At 45.9% G+C, this 17,067-nt stretch overlaps 2 protein-coding genes across 2 annotated transcripts in view; one reads left to right on the top strand and one right to left on the bottom strand.

Moving 5' to 3' along the window:
• Positions 1–6,843, bottom strand: part of PI4K2B (phosphatidylinositol 4-kinase type 2 beta) — a 67,818-nt gene extending 60,975 nt beyond the window's left edge. Inside the window, exon 1 of the mRNA XM_040325445.1 lies at positions 6,358–6,843. Within this exon, the coding sequence (XP_040181379.1) occupies positions 6,358–6,652 (295 nt within the window). The 5' untranslated portion in view covers positions 6,653–6,843. The remainder of the gene's footprint in view (positions 1–6,357) is intronic.
• Positions 6,844–6,959: 116 nt separating this feature from the next.
• ATP5MG (ATP synthase membrane subunit g) lies at positions 6,960–16,721 on the top strand. Its single transcript, XM_040325446.1, has 3 exons — positions 6,960–7,144; positions 15,381–15,541; positions 16,539–16,721. The coding sequence occupies exons 1-3, from the start codon at positions 7,081–7,083 to the stop codon at positions 16,635–16,637; spliced, it is 324 nt and encodes a 107-aa protein (XP_040181380.1). The 5' UTR covers positions 6,960–7,080; the 3' UTR covers positions 16,638–16,721.
• The last annotated feature ends 346 nt before the right edge of the window (positions 16,722–17,067 follow it).

The raw sequence follows: 17,067 nt of genomic DNA, 5'->3' as shown, positions 1-17,067 counted from the left end.
GCTTTGTGAAAAACGTTGCTCCCTTGAGCCGGTCAAATAACTCCGTAATCATCAGGATCGGATAGGCATTATTAAATAGTGAGACAATTGAAACCCCTATATAATCAATACAAGGTCTCAGTTCACCACTCTTCTTCACAAAAAAGAAACCAGCACCAGCAGGAGATGAGGATTTGCGGATAAAATCTTGAGAAAGTGCATCTGCAACATCCTACTCCATGGCCTGCAAGACCGACAAAGTGTAAACCAGGCCACGAGAGGGTATGGCACCAGGTTGAAGGTCAATTGCGCAATCATACAAACGGTGTGGAGGCAAAAGGACTGGCTTGACCGTTGTCAAAGACATCGCTAAAATTGCGGTACTGCTTGCGGTGTGGCTTCCTTCAAAAGGGTATTTGACGTTCCCGCACGCTCCGCTTCTGCTGCCAAGAGCCTTAAGTCCATCAAACAGAGTACAAGGACGGTTGCTGATTACGCCATTGAATTCCGTACTCTGGCAGCAGAAGTTGCTTGGAACAATGAGGCCCTCGTGGCTGCTTTTTCTCATGGTCTCTCGGATAACATCAAGGATGAGATGGCAGCCAGAGATATACCGTATATACTCGAGTATAAGCCAAGTTTTTCAGCACTTTTTTTTTTGTGATGAAATTCCCCCTCTCGGCTTATACTCGTGTCTTCCTCTGCAGTCTAATCCCCTGGCGCTGTGATACATTCAATCTAATCGGCGACCATGCAGTGTAACCAAGCGCCGCTGTAGTGTCAGATTCTGCTCCCCATCACAGATTGCTCCAGAAGTGACGTTCCCTCTCCGCCATCTTGCTACAACCCACACCATTGCACAGTAATGTTTGAATGTGAAGGGGGCAAGCAGACATCTTGTTACACCCATTGGAGTTTTAGATTACACAGTTGTTTTCAACACAAAACGTAGCTTATATGCTTAAATACAGTATTTGTAAATTCGACGGACTGTGAAAATCAGAGGTGTTCTGTCACAATAGCAACCATTTAAGGTCAGCAGGTTTGCTGCTGCTTTAAAAATGTAACATGTAAACAGTCCGTCGGATTTCCAAACACTGTGCATTTAAGCATATAAGCTCCGTTTTGTGTTGAAAATAACTGTGAAATCTAAAACTCCGGTGGGTGTAACAAGATGTCCGCTTGCCCCCTTCTTACTCTATTATTACAGTGCAATGGTGCGGGGTGTAGCAAGATGCATGCATTTGGGCTTCACGCGTCTCTCTGCGGACGAGAGAGCCCTTAGGATGAGGGAGAGATTGTGCCTTTATTGTGGCCAGGCTTGTCATTTTTTTGAAGTCTTGTCCTACCCGTCCAGGGAACGCCCGAAGCTTCATTCAGGGAAACTCAGGACCACAGGTTTTTTGCATATCCCATTGAGGGTTTGCCCAGGCCAAGGCTCTGTCAGAAGGCAAAGATATCACGAAACCTACTTTGCTTCTGTCCGAGGTAAACGCCTGGGCTAGCATCTCAAAGTATATTTCAACCTGTTTGAGAAACCCTCGGCATTGAACTGGATCGCACCCAAATCGCTGGGGAAGCGGAGCGGAACCAGACATACCTCTTAAAGTGGTAATACTCAAGACAGGTGCCTGCACAGGGACTACCTAAGCAGCCACAGTGGGAGATTCCAGGTGAGCCGTGCGACTCAGGAGCATCCAACACCATGGCAAACTGATCCACGCAGTGATCCAAGTCATCCAATCTGGAAAATAATATTACCAACAAGTGAATTGGCTGCATCTTCTGAATTCATGGCCTTCGCCTACTGTCAGAAACCATAAATCAGACCGAGACAGAAGTACAGTTAAATCACACTTGTTTAATAATAATAAAAAGGTAAACAGAGTAAGCGTAGTCAGACAAGCCAGTGTTCAGTAACGGGATCAGGTAGTCGGCCAAGCCAATGTCAGAGAGCCAGAGATAAACGTAATAGTCCAACAAGCAGGATCAAGAGCCAGACGGAACGCCAGCCGAGCAAGTCCACAACAGGAATGCAGGAGAAAGTTTCTGATGTTGTCAAAGGCGAAGGCAGAGATGAAGTGAGCTGGAAGGCTTTAAGTAGGCAGGATCGATGAGCAGATCATCAACAGGTGAGTCACTGTGGAGAGAAAGTAGCTGGCAATTAGCCGACAGCTGAGCGGCCAGCAATGAGAAGGAAGGGCTCAGCCCAGCCCTGACACTCAGGCCTTGTGACATTTCTCAAAAGACTCGGCCTCCTATCCTAGTTGACGCTTCAGGGGGAAACGCATCAGGCAGGAGCCAGCAGTGTGTCGTCAGGGTGCACAGACCATGCCGATATGATATTGTCTGCCTATACACAAGCGATTACTCTGTAAGTGCAAGACATTTTATATTAAATATTTAGTTTTAAATGGTAATGCACTATGAATCCTCACTATTACATTTAAAGTATTTGTTACCCCCCCCCCCCCCCAAAAAAAAAAAACACACAAGATAGGAGAAGTCCAACCTGAGCTCATTCAGCTGGGCTTTTCCTATGGGTCACAAGAATCCAACTTGTTTTGCACTGCTGTGACCCATTTTTAGCAGAGAATGGTCTGAAGTCCGCTGTCTGCTGACGTCACCAATATCAGTCCAGGCACCACGTCATCCCGACTTCGGAAGTCTGGATCCTCCAGGTGCCTGGACGAGCGCTTCTTGCCCCTCCACAACTCAGCATTCCAATGAGCATATGCCTGCATAACTCCAAACAATATGTGAGACGGAAGCCCAAGTTCACCTCGAGTCTCAGAGAGTGGCCTGCAGGGAGAAGTGGTTTTACAAACTCAGATATCGAAAAATGCGCATAAGATACCGTGGGATCTGTGGATCTAGTAAGCGGCCAACCTTTTCCTAAGGGCGTGGAGGTGATGCACTTTCAAGCATAGCTACAATAAAGCATCATTTCTTACAGGAGATGGATGGGTAAGCCATCTTCACCTATCACCTTTTTTAATGCGATTTCTTTTCGATTTGATTTATTTGATTTATTTATCGTATATCAGTACAGCACGGTTTAAAAGGACTTTTGTTTTGTATTTTGCACTTGAATGTATATTCACATGGTATACGAGGTATGTACACTAGATTACTAAAATAATTGGGGCGCTTGCCTTTACACACACACACACACAAAATGTAATGGCAGTCCAGTCAATATTGAGTTGGCCCAGCCTTTGCAGCTATAAAAGCTTCAACTCCTCTCTCCTCCATGTGACACACACACACACACACACACACACACACACACACACACACACACACACGACAAATTTGCTTGGAATCTAGGAGCCAGGACTGTGCCCCGTCCCGCCGAGCTCGCGCGCAGTAGTGCCCGCACATTAAAGCGATGTTCGCGAGGTTTCGCCACGATTGGTAGAGCGAGAGCAATAATTCTAGCTCTAGACCTCCTCTGTAACTCAAAACATGCAACCTGTAGAATTTTTTAAACGTCGCCTATGGAGATTTTAAAGGGTAAAAGTTTGTCGCCATTCCACGAGCGGACGCAATTTTGAAGCGTGACATGTTGGGTATCAATTTACTTGGCGTAACAATAGCTTTCACAATAAAAAATAATAATTGGGCTAACGTTACTGGTGTCTTATTTTATTAATTAAAAAAAAGTGTATTTTTTTCTAAAAAGGTGTGCTTGTAAGACCGCTGCGCAAATACGGTGTGGCAGAAAGTATTGCAACAACCGCCATTTTATTTTCTGGGGTGTTAGAATAAAAATTATATATAAATGTTGGGGGTTCTAATTAGAGGGAAGGAGAAGGCAGTGAAAACAGACAGGGGAAGCTCTATTAGCATTGCGGGTTGTCTTGTCATACCAATGGCCACCACAAGATGGCGCCAGATCACAGAAGGAACCATATCCCTGCAGAAGGCTGCAAAGCCGTGGCCCGATGCGATGGCGTGGTGGGGGAAGTGGGAAACGCAGAATAATCAAGCTGTGCCGCCCCAGGTCGCTAATTCTATTTGCAATTGTGACCTGGCGCCCGGGTTTTGTCGAACCCGACACACTTCTCTGTGACACACACACTTCTCGGTGAGCGACACACACACTTCTTGGTGAGCGACACACACACACACTTCTTGGTGAGACACACACACACACACCTCGGTGAGACACACACACACACCTCGGTGAGAGACACACACCTCGGTGAGAGACACACACACTTCTCGGTGAGCGACACACACACACTTCTCGGTGAGCGACACACACACACACTTCTCGGTGAGCGACACACACTTCTCGGTGAGCGACACACACACACACACTTCTCGGTGAGAGACACACACACACACACTTCTCGGTGAGAGAGACACACACACACACTTCTCGGTGAGAGACACACACACACTTCTCGGTGAGAGACACACACACACACTTCTCGGTGAGAGACACACACACACACTTCTCGGTGAGAGACACACACACACTTCTCGGTGAGAGACACACACACACACTTCTCGGTGAGAGACACACACACACTTCTCGGTGAGAGACACACACACACACTTCTCGGTGAGAGACACACACACACACTTCTCGGTGAGAGACACACACACACACTTCTCGGTGAGAGACACACACACACACACACACACTTCTCGGTGAGCGACACACACACACACACACACACACACACACACACACTTCTCGGTGAGCGACACACACACACACACACACTTCTCGGTGAGCGACACACACACACACACTTCTCGGTGAGCGACACACACACACACACTTCTCGGTGAGACACACACACACACACACACACACACTTCTCGGTGAGAGACACACACACACACACACACACACACACTTCTCGGTGAGAGACACACACACACACACACACACACTTCTCGGTGAGAGACACACACACACACACACTTCTCGGTGAGAGACACACTTCTCGGTGAGAGACACACACTTCTCGGTGAGAGACACACACACACACACACACACACTTCTCGGTGAGCGACACACACACACTTCTCGGTGAGCGACACACACACACACACACACACACTTCTCGTGAGCGACACACACACTTCTCGTGAGTGACACACACACACACACACACACACACTTCTCGTGAGCAACACACACACTTCTCGTGAGCGACACACACACACACACACACTTCTCGTGAGCGACACACACACACACACACTTCTCGTGAGCGACACACACACACACACACACTTCTCGTGAGCGACACACACACACACACTTCTCGTGAGCGACACACACACACACACACACACACACACTTCTCGTGAGCGACACACACACACACACTTCTCGTGAGCGACACACACACACACACTTCTCGTGAGCGACACACACACACACACTTCTCGTGAGCGACACACACACTTCTCGTGAGCGACACACACACTTCTCGTGAGCGACACACACACACTTCTCGTGAGCGACACACACACACTTCTCGTGAGCGACACACACACACACACACACACACTTCTCGTGAGCGACACACACACTTCTCGTGAGCGACACACACACACACACACACTTCTCGTGAGCGACACACACACTTTTCGTGAGCGACACACACACTTTTCGTGAGCGACACACACACACACACTTTTCGTGAGCGACACACACACACACTTCTCGTGAGCGACACACACACACACTTCTCGTGAGCGACACACACACTTCTCGTGAGCGACACACACACTTCTCGTGAGCGACACACACACTTCTCGTGAGCGACACACACACTTCTCGTGAGCGACACACACACTTCTCGTGAGCGACACACACACTTCTCGTGAGCGACACACACACTTCTCGTGAGCGACACACACACACACACACTTCTCGTGAGCGACACACACACACACACTTCTCGTGAGCGACACACACACACACACTTCTCGTGAGCGACACACACACACACTTCTCGTGAGCGACACACACACACACACACACACACACTTCTCGGTGAGCGACACACACTTCTCGGTGGCAACTTCTCGGTGAGTGGCACTCACACTTCTCCGCGACACTCACACTTCTCCGCGACACTCACACTTCTCCGCGACAACTCACACTTCTCCGCGACAACTCACACTTCTCCGCGACAACTCACACTTCTCCGCGACAACTCACACTTCTCCGCGACAACTCACACTTCTCCGCGACAACTCACACTTCCCCGCGACAACTCACACTTCTCCGCGACAACTCACACTTCTCCGCGACAACTCACACTTCTCCGCGACAACTCACACTTCTCCGCGACAACTCACACTTCCCCGCGACACTCTCTAGTTCCAGGGTCTCAGCACATTTACCTGAGCTGGAGAGTAGACTGTCCCGGTCGGAGGAGCTGAGCCTGGCTCTCCGGTTCCCCGCACTCTTCGGGGATGGTACTGCGGACCTCCTGAGCAGCGGTTCCTCCTCTCCCGCCTCTTCCTCCCGTGTACGGTCCGGGAAATACCTCACAGCGCTTCCCGGAGTCACTCTGCCCGGCTGAGCGCCTACCTGAGCCAGCAGCGACCCGTCTCCCTCCCCTTCTGAGGAGAGCTCCAGCAGGACTAAGAGCGGAGAGTCAGCCCTCGCCTCTTCCTGCTTTTCTTCAGCCATCATAGTTACCACAAGCTACTCCATCCGGCATCCCAGTATCACAGGAATCGCCTAAACACGTCACTGGGCCCTGCACCAATCCACTGCGGTGTATTGGTTAATGGTCAGGCAACTACGTCCTCCATTGGTTGAAATCACCGGAAAAGCCGTAAATCTGTCTTCACACATGCGCACCTAGACCTCAGACGTGCGACGAAGTACTAGCCTAAAGCTCATTGGTCAGCACGTTGCTTACCAGCTGTGGGTGGGGCAAGTAGCTTTAGAAAGTGACATGTGATGCTCCTCCCCGCCTGTAGGCGGCGATCTATCCGCGACTCTCTCGTCTCGTTTGCTCTGGGAGGGTGACATTGGGAGCTTCCTGTCTTGTTCCTGCGCTCTGCCGGGAGGTCACTCTTCGTTCGTGGGAAGTCAGGCCTCACTTTCTCTCCAGCATGGCTCAGGCGGCTCAGAAACTCGTCCAGGCAGTGACTACTAAAGGCCCCAAGCTTGTGAGCGGTAAGGCCGGGACAGCTATGGAGCTGTGTGTGTGTGGGGGGGGAAGAAATACAATAGATAATGCTCACCTATGGAGGCTGCCGACCAGGCTGTCCTCTGCACACCTCTTATTCCAATGGGAAGTTGTATTGGCCTTGTCAGTGTTCATTGAGCATTTCACTGAATTTCCTCCAGAACCCCCATCTTCTGCCCCCCCCCCCCCCATCTCCCTTTTTTTTTCATATTGCAACATCTTTCTTATCTGAGCGATTTGAAGCTCTTGATGTGTGGGCAGCTAGGCCCCACTCACACTCGGCTATGGACGTTTTCGGAGTGGCCCATTCAAATAGCGATGCTCCAAAAAAAAAAAAAAGTTCAAAACCTGCAACGCAGTAGTGTCGCCCAAGTCTGGGCAGCGACATGATTGATTGTGAGCAAAATGGTGAGCAGGATCCTGTGTTCCCGCTACGCAATATGTCAACGGGGGATGCTTGACACTGAGATTTCTGTTAGAGATGCGCTGAAATTTCGGTGGCCGAAACATATCGGGTGAAAATTGTGTTATGAGCATTTTGCTGGCCATGGCACTGAAAATGCACGCTGTTTTGCTGCCGCTTTACCACGATTTTACTATGCTTATGGTGTGTTTTTTCATAGGTCATGGGACTGAAAAACTGAATCCTAAAACATGATGCATTTTCAATGCATTTCAGCAGGGAGGTTTTTCTTCTGACCAGAAATGCAGCCAGCAGGATTTTTATCGCCACAATGGAAGCGCAATGAACTAGTATAAAGACATTCATAGAATTTAACCGGCAGAATGACTCTTCTGCGCAAATCGTTGTAGCTGTACAGCGGCTCGCTCATGCTGCGGGAGCATGCGTTGTCCTCCGGCGTCCTGTGATTGCTTTATACACAGGTAGAATGGGGAAATGTAAACAAGGTATTTCCTCGTTCTGACAGGTGACATGACAGGGATCTACTGTTCCCAGGGGTCGGGAACAGTGATCTGTCATGTCCCAGTAAGCCCACCCCATAGTTAAACACTCACAGAGAACACATTTAACCCCTTGATCGCCCCCTAGTGCTTACCCCTTCCCTGCCAATGACATTTACACAATCATCAGTGGCTATTTTTAGTTCTGATCGCTGTATAAACGTCAATGGTCCCAAAAAAGTGTCCCATCACCGGCATTACTAGTAAAAAAAATGTATTAAAAAATGCCATAAATCTATTCCCTATTTTGTAGACGCTATAATTTTTGGCGCAAACCAATCAATGTACACTTAATTGTGTACTTCTTTTTTTTTTTTTTTTTTTTTTTCCAAAAATATGTAGAATACATATTGGCCTAAACTGATGAAATTTGTTTTTAAAAAAAAAAAAAAAATGTGGGATATTTTATTATAGCAAAAAGTAAAATTTTTATTTTATTTATTTTTTCCAAAATTGTCTTTTTTTTTTTTTTTTTTTTAGTTTATAGTGCAAAAAAAAACGCAGAGGTCATCAAATACCACCAAAGGAAAGCTCTTTTTGTGGGGGAAAAAAAAGGACGTTTGGCTACAGCGTCGCAGTGCCGAATCGCAAAAATTGCTCTGGTCATTAAGCCCCATTCACACGAACACGTTCAGGTCCGCCTGTCAGTTTTGACAGCGGACCGTTTAGGTCCGCCTGTCAGTTTTGACGGCGGACCTGAACAGCCCCTCCATGCAGTCCTATGGAGCGTCGGATGTCAGCAGGGACATGTCCGCTGACATCTGATCCGCCAAAATCAGACGTATGGCGATACATCCATATCGGATGAGATCTGATGAAAACGGACATGCTGTCTGTTTTCATCAGATCGCTCCATAGGAATCAGCGGCGCTGCACAAGCCCCTCCCCGCTCAGTGAGCAGAGCAGAGCTTGTCATCCGCCAGCTCAGCGGAGATTTGCGGACTGATCTCCCGCTGAGTTGGCGGGAGCAGGCGGACTCCGTAGCGACGGAGTCCACCTCGTGTGAATGGGGCCTTAAGGGGGTAAAACCTTCCTGGGCTGAAGTGGGTTAAAGGGATGCATTTTTTTTTACTTTTCTCGCATTAAAGGTGCCAATAATGGCCGACATTCATATTAATTTTATTTGTGATCTTAATTAAAAAGTGGAATATAATACAATTATACACTGCTCTTAAAAAAATTAAAGGAACACTTTTTAGCCCTGGTTCACACTTGTGCGATTTAACATGTCAAATCGCAGCATTTGCCTGCAATGGTACCATCCTAATCACTGCGACGACGCATCTGCGGGGCTGTACCGATTTCAAAAAGTAATTTCTGTACTACTTTTTGCGATTTCGGCCCGCGTTTTACATTGACATCTGTGCAGAAACCTGCAAAGATGTCTCTGTAATCGCAGCCGAAATCGGGACTGACGAAGGAGTGAACTCGCACGGCTTTATTCCCGCAGCCCATTGTGAACTTGGGCTTAATCAGAGTATAGCTTCAAGTCAATTAAACTCCTGGAATATTGATCTGGTCAGTTAAGTAGCAGAGGGGATGGTTGTTCAGTTTTTTTAGCTGCTTTGGCGTTAATGAAATTAACAGGTGCACTACATGGACAACAATAAGACGACCTGCAAAACAGGAATGGTTTTGCATTTGGCTGGGGTCAGTGTCACTACTGGTAGCATTAGGCGATGCCTGGACCCTATAGAGGTTTTATAGGCAGTCCAACTCTTCCAGGCTGGCACATCAATACGGATCATTGCCAGATGGTTTGCTGTGTCTCAAAAGCATGGAGGAGATTCCAGGAGACAGGCAGTTACTCTAGGAGAGCTGGATAGCACCGCAGAAGGTCATTAACCCATCAGCAGGTCCAGTATCTGCTCTTTTGTGCAAGGAGCAACAAGATGAGCACTGCTAGAGCCCTACAGAATGACCTACAGTAGGCCACCGGTGTGAATGTCTCTGACCAAACAATCAGAAAACAACTTCATGAGGGTGGCCTAAGGGCCCAACATCCTCTAGTGGGTACTGTGCTCCCTGCCTGGCACCATGGAGCTTATTTGGCATTTGCCATTGAACACCAGAATTGGCAAGGGCCACCTCTGGCACCCTGTGCTTTTGACAGCTGAGAGCAGGTTCACCCTGAGCACATGTGACAGATTTGAAAGTGTCTGGAGAACGTTGTGCTGCCTTTTAACATCATTCAGCAATACTGGTTTTGTGGTGGGTCAGTGATGGTCTGGGGTGGCATATCCATGGAGAGATGCACAGACCTCTACAGACTAGACAATGGCACCCTGACTGGCATTTGGTATCTGGATGAAATCCTTGGACCCATTTTCAGACCCTATGCTGGTGCAGTGGGTCCTGGGTTCCTCCTGGTGCACAACAATACCTGGCCTCATGTGGCGAGAGCATGCAGCCAGTTCCTGGAGGATGAAGTTGATACCATATAATGGTCCCACGTTCGCTTGACCTAAATCCAATAGAACACCTCTGGGACTTTGTTTCAGTCCATCTGGTGCCACCAGGTTGCACCTCATTCTGTTCAGGAGCTCAGTGATGCGCTGGCCCAGATCTGGGAGGAAATGCCAAGGACACCATTTGTTTTATTAGGCGCATGCTCTGACCTTGTCAAGCATGCAAACCATCATTTTGAGTTGCTGCAATGAAATTTAAAAAAAAATGGACTTGCCTGCTGCATCATTTTTTCACTTTGATTTTTGGGGGGGCTTTAAACTCAGCCCTTTTTGTACATTGATAATTTTGATTTCCATTAACCTCTTGACCACTGGGCACTTAAACCCCCTTCCTCACCAGACCAATTTTCAGCTTTCGGTGCTCTCACAATTTGAATGACAACTCAGTCATACAACATTGTGCCCATCTGAAATTTTTGTCCTTTTTTTCCCACAAATAGAGCGTTCTTTTGGTGGTATTTGATCACCTCTGCGGTTTTTATTTTTTGCGCTATAAAAGAAAAAACACTAAAAATTCGGTAAAAATAACAAATAAAATTCTCGTTTCTGTCATATTAGAAGGTATTGCGGGAGTGTGGGGGGTATTGCGGGAGTGTGGGGGGTATTGCGGAGTGTGGGGGGTATTGCAGAGTGTGGGGGTATTTATTGCAGAGTATTGCACAGGGAGGGAGGGATGGATCTGTGACTGCATTTGTCACAGATCCATCTCACAGCAGCTGCTGCCGCTCTCCCCCCTCTCCTCTCACACTGTACCGATCGGTACAGAGAGGAGAGGGAGGAACCGGCGTCATTACATGACGCCGGTTTGTTCACAAGTGATCGCTCCGTCATTTGACGGAGCGATCACGTGGTAAACCGCTGATATCAGCGGCGATTTACCGCGATCTGTGATGCGCCGGGTCTTCTAGACCCGGCGCTCACAGATGCTTCTGGGAGCGCGCCGCAGGGGGCGCACGAGTGAAGCATTCTGGGAGGACGTCCCAGGGACGTCGTCCCGGAATAACTCCACCGCTCTGTAGACGTCTTTTGTCTATGGAGCAGTGGGGAAGTGGTTAAACGATGTGGCACCTTTTCATTCTTAATACATTACTCAGTCTATTTCAGTATAGATATCCAGCATGATCTTTTCCCCATTGAGATCTGATGTGTTTTCAAAGTGTTCCTTTTAACTTTTTTGAGCAGTGTATATAAAAAATATATAAATAAATAAATAGTGCAGCGCAAGTGAATATGCCTAAAAATTCAAATAATCAAAAATAGATACATAATAAAAAATAAATACATAAAGTCCATAGAGTGCAAAGTGATAAAGGTGCTCCAAAAAATATACAGTGGTGATATATAGTGCAGAAATCTTCATCAGATCTGTGACCCATAGGACAGGATAATCCTCCACTAAGGCTAATGGATGGCCTCTCACCTCAGCGATTCGACCTGTGGCTAGGTCAAAAAGCAAATATCATATCCTCCACACAGTAAATGGCAAGCAGCTTTCAGGGTTCAACTCCAAAAACGTCCACCAGATGGAACCAGCAAGCAATAAACAAATAATCTCCCATAGATCATTCAATGGACCGAGAAAGAGTAAAAAAAACACACTCTAAGTGTTCACTGCTTAAAAGGTTTAATAATCACAACAAAAGTTTAAAAACCACTCACATTGTAAAGCACTCTGGTCCGAGTGCAAAGATAGCAGCTTGTACCGCAGCTCAGAGGCCCGGATCAATGTGTACAGCGTGTGTAGGTCTCTGTGAGGCAAACGTGGATGACGTCGTCGTAGCTCCTCCCCCTCGTACGCGTTACATCCCAATGTAGGCGGGACTTCATCAGCATGGGGCGGGGAGATCCGCAAACGGATTGGATGAAAAAGCGGACATACGGTCCGCAGGTGTGAAAGGGGCCTAATATCTCAGTGTAACAGTCTCTGTGACCCTATATAATATAATTCCCAAATCAATTGATAAAAAAAAAAAAAAAAAAAAAAAGATTGTATCAAAAAATAAATAAATATAAGTGTGCATAAAGTGCTTCACTGGTGTAGGCATGGATTTGAAGAGCACCTGTCACTTTGCGTCATGCAACACTGTACCTAAATATTTCAGAGCTTTGTTTTGCTGGTATTTAATCACCACTGTTTTGTTTTTTATTTTCTTTGCTAAACAAATGAAAGGCAGAAAAAATAAAAAAATAAAAAATCTTGGTTAAATTATTTGCAAAGTTGTATTTCTCTTGCGCTAATCAGTGTCCTGATATCGGTGTAAATGCCCCCTGTCAGAATTTCCGGTTACCGGCTCTCCTCTCCTGATTGGACACAACTGATCAGAGGGCATTGGAAGCATGCCCCAGGGGGCATAGTTTTGGGATCTTGTTCATGGACTCCTTCCCAGAACTGGATGGCTGTGCTGTAGCCGTCTTTTAACTTTACCCATAACAACTTTTTTTTTGGTGCTGAAAATGTCCCCCTTGGCTTATACTTGAGTCACCTTTTTGCGCCTGATCTCCCGGATTTTGGGGACCCGGTACCGGCCAGCTATAGGTCCCCTGGACCTCAAACTATTTATTTAAATGCATTTTTTTCCTCAAAGTCTACAAACAATACCACATAATGACAATGTGAAAGAAGTTTATTTTGAAATCTTTTAAAATTTGTAAAAATAATTAAATCACATGTGCATATCGGAGCACAAACCAAGCTATGAAGTCCAAGGCACGGTCTGTAGACCTCCGAGACATGATTGTATCGCGCACAGCTCTGGGGAAGGATAAAGAAACATTTCTGCAGCATTGAATGTCCCAGTGAGCACAGTGGCCTTCGTCATCCGTAAATGGAGGAAGTTTGGAACCACCAGGGCTCTCCCTAGAGCTGGCTAAACTGAACGATTGAGGGAGATGGGCCTTCATCAGGGAGGTCAAAGAACTCAATGGTCACTCTGGCAGAGCTCCAGCATTTCTCTATGGAGAGAGGAGAACCTTCCAGAAAAACAACCATCTCTGCAGCACTCCACCATTCAGGCCTGTATGGTAGCCGGGCCAGATAGAAGCCCCTCCTCAGTAAAAGGCACATGACAACCCGCCTGGAGCTTGCCAAAAGGCACCTGAAGGTCTCTGACCGTGAGAAACAAAATTCTCTGGTCTGAAACAAACTCTTGGCCTGAATAGCAAGCGTCATGGCTGGAGGAAACCAGGCATCGCTCATCACCTGGCCAATTCCATCCCTACAGTGAAGCATGGTGGTGGCGGCATCATGCTGAGGGGATATTTTAAGCAGCAGGAACTGGGAGACTAGTCAGGATCGAGGGAAAGATGAATGCAGCAATATAGAGACATCCTTTCTGAAAGCCTGCTCTGGACCACGGACTGGGGTAAAGGTTCATCTTCCAACAGGACAATGACCCTAAGGACACAGCCAAGATAACAAAGGAGTGGCTAGGGGACAACTCTGTTAATGTCCTTGAGTGGCCCAGCCAGAGCCCAGACTTGAACCTCTCTAGAGACATCTAAATATGGCTGTGCACCAACACGCCCCAATACAACCTGATTTGAGAGGTCCTGCAAAGAATTGGAGAAACTGGCCGAATGGGAGACGTTGCCCAAAAATTGGTGTGCAAAGCTTGTAGCATCATACTCAAAGACTTGAGGCTGTCATTTGTGCCAAAGGTGTTTTTTTTTTTTTTTGCAAAGATTTCAAACAAACTTATTTTCATTGTCATTATGGGGTATTGTTTGTAGAATTTTGAGGAAAATAATGAATTTAAGCTAGGGTTGTACCGATACTAGTATCGGGACTGATACCGAGCATTTGCCCGAGTACTTGTACTCGGTGCAAATGCTCCGATGCTTCACCCGATACCTGGACAGTCGGGGTGATCAGTGCGGTGGGGGAGTTACAAGCACTGATCACCGCTCACTGTCCTTGTTTCCTCCTCCATTCCCCCTCCATTCTGCTGCTGTCCCCCTCCGTGCTGTCAACTTTTTTCATGCTGCCCCCGTGTCCCCACTCCTTGCTGCTGCCGGTAAACCCGGCTCCTACCTTTATCACTGACTCTGTCCGTTCACATAACTGAAACATTGTAACCTCCTGTGATTACGATGTTTCAGTTTATGAATGAAGAGAAGCCGCTCTCCTTTCATTTTCAGCGTAGCTGAGGCTGTACAGAAATGGACTGGGGAATTTGTGTCCCTAGTCCCTTTCTCAGTCTCAGAGGGGAGATGTCAGAGGTCTGTTAAGACCCCTGATATCTCACCAAAGACCCCCCCCCCAACAGGGCTGATATAAAAAAGGAATTGCAATAAAAAAATGAGTTGTAAAAAATAAAAATTTTAATAAAAAAACACACTGACAATGTACATTTCCCCCCACCCCCTTAAAAAAATAATAAAGCAATGTAAAAAAAGAAATAAAATTGTAAAAAAAAAAAAATTACACATGAGATTTAAAAAAAGTATCGGTAATCGGTATCGGCGAGTACTTGATAAAAAGTATCGGTCGGTACTTGTACTCGGTCTTAAAGTGGTATCGGGACAACCCTAATTTAAGCCAATGTGGAAAAAGTGAAGTGCTGTGAATACTTACTGGATGCACTGTATATGCAAGGACTATCTACATTAAATCTAAGTTTTTCACATTTTTTTTTTTCTGGTATACTTTAGATATACCGAACTCTAGGTGAAAGCTCCCAAAAGTTGAAATAGACATTTTTGGTTGACAAAGGTTATTTATATGGGATTACACATGTTTATGCATTGTCGGACACAATCTTTTTGGTTAAATACTGCTGTTTTTGTTTTTTAGCTGCAGTCAGCTACTCACGGCCACGTCTTGCGACTTTCTGGTACTATGCTCGTGTGGAACTGACTCCTCCCGGTCCAGCAGAGATTCCAAAAGCCATCGACAGCATAAAAGGATTGGTACAGTCATTCCAGAGGGGCCGCCTGTCTGAGCTTACTGTCAGGGTAAGAGAAAAGACCCAGATATATAACTTTTGTGTCTCTAATCATAGGATGATCAGTGTAAATTGTATGCGGATAGTACGCACGCTTTTTTTTTTTTTTTTTTTTTGGTAGAACTATGACAAGAGTAACCACTTCAGCTCTGGAAGGTTTACACTTCCCTTCACGACCAGGCCATATTTTGCAAAACGGCGCTGCGTTACTTTAATTGCCAATTGCGCAAGTTAAGTTAAAATCAGTATTTTTGCATAGAAAATTACGTGGGACCCCCAAATATTTTTATATATATATATATATATATATATATATATATATATATATATATATATATATATATATAGCAGAGACCCTAGAGAATGCACTTCAGTGAGTACAAAAATAAACGAAACGGTAAAGTTGGCACAATTTTTTATATAATATGAAAGATGTCACGCTGAGAATCGTGATCTTAATTCGAAGCAGGAAAAAAAACGTGATTCTAATTTTTTCGAGAATCGTGCAGCTCTACCCGATACTCATTCACTTGTGGGACGGGATCTGGGAGCCCCAAGCATCTCCCTCGTGCTATGTAAAAGTATTTTTTGATTACTGCATCTTCTGCAGACCACCCTTTTTCTGTTTTTGTTTTTTTGTACGTTTTTGATACTCTTTGCACTACGGCCATAGTTTGTAAGGCCATTATTATTCTGTGTTCAAAAAATAAATAAATAAAATCTTTTTCTAATCAGCCATATCGGATTAAAAAAAAAAGTCCAGGCGTTTGATATGACTCCTCCCACACCTCGTTTTTGGTTACTAAATGTATTGTTTTGGTCCACTGACCATCGGTCACCAACTTTACATCATTAGTCAGTATTTGCCTAATACAGTACTACTTTGAGGTATACCATAAAAATGCTGCTAGGCACAATGAGATTTTATAGCATTCTAGCGCTGTACAAAAAACCTAATGGTAACTAGTGTTTTTAATGTCTCAACTTTTTTTTTTCTGCACTCACAGGATGCTGTCAGAAATGGCCTGGTTGCAACTGAGGTTCTATTTTGGTTCTATATCGGAGAATGCATTGGAAAAGGTGGCCTGATTGGATACAATGTCTGAAGCCTTCTGTTTTGTACAGTTTTAAATCCTTTCATTCTTTTTGTGAAATAATAGACTCGGTAAATTAAAATTCACTATACCTACCAAGAGTTTTCTTTATTTGTTCTTTAAGCATTACAGTTCACTTGACTCGCAAGAGATTTATTAGGTATTTTCGAGTTTTATAGACTATGCAACTAGAAACCAACATAGGAATGATGCATTAGATAACATGGTAAACAGGAAGGATTGTCAAAGAAATACACATGAGCACTACAGCACAAGCTATAAGCAGGGGCCGAAGACTGCAAGCCTTGTAGTAGCAAAAACTCCATGTCCAGCACAAGAAATAAATGCTGAAAATTCCAGTGGGGCGTGCTCCATGTTAGTAGACTTGATCACCTTTGTAAAGGAGGGGATTGGAGGAGAGTCAATCTGCTCTTGTAAAAGC

This window comes from Rana temporaria, chromosome 10 (assembly GCF_905171775.1).
Source record: "Rana temporaria chromosome 10, aRanTem1.1, whole genome shotgun sequence".
Lineage (NCBI taxonomy): Eukaryota > Metazoa > Chordata > Amphibia > Anura > Ranidae > Rana > Rana temporaria.
Note: the sequence above shows the minus strand (reverse complement) of the source record. Positions and strands in the feature narration are given on the sequence as shown.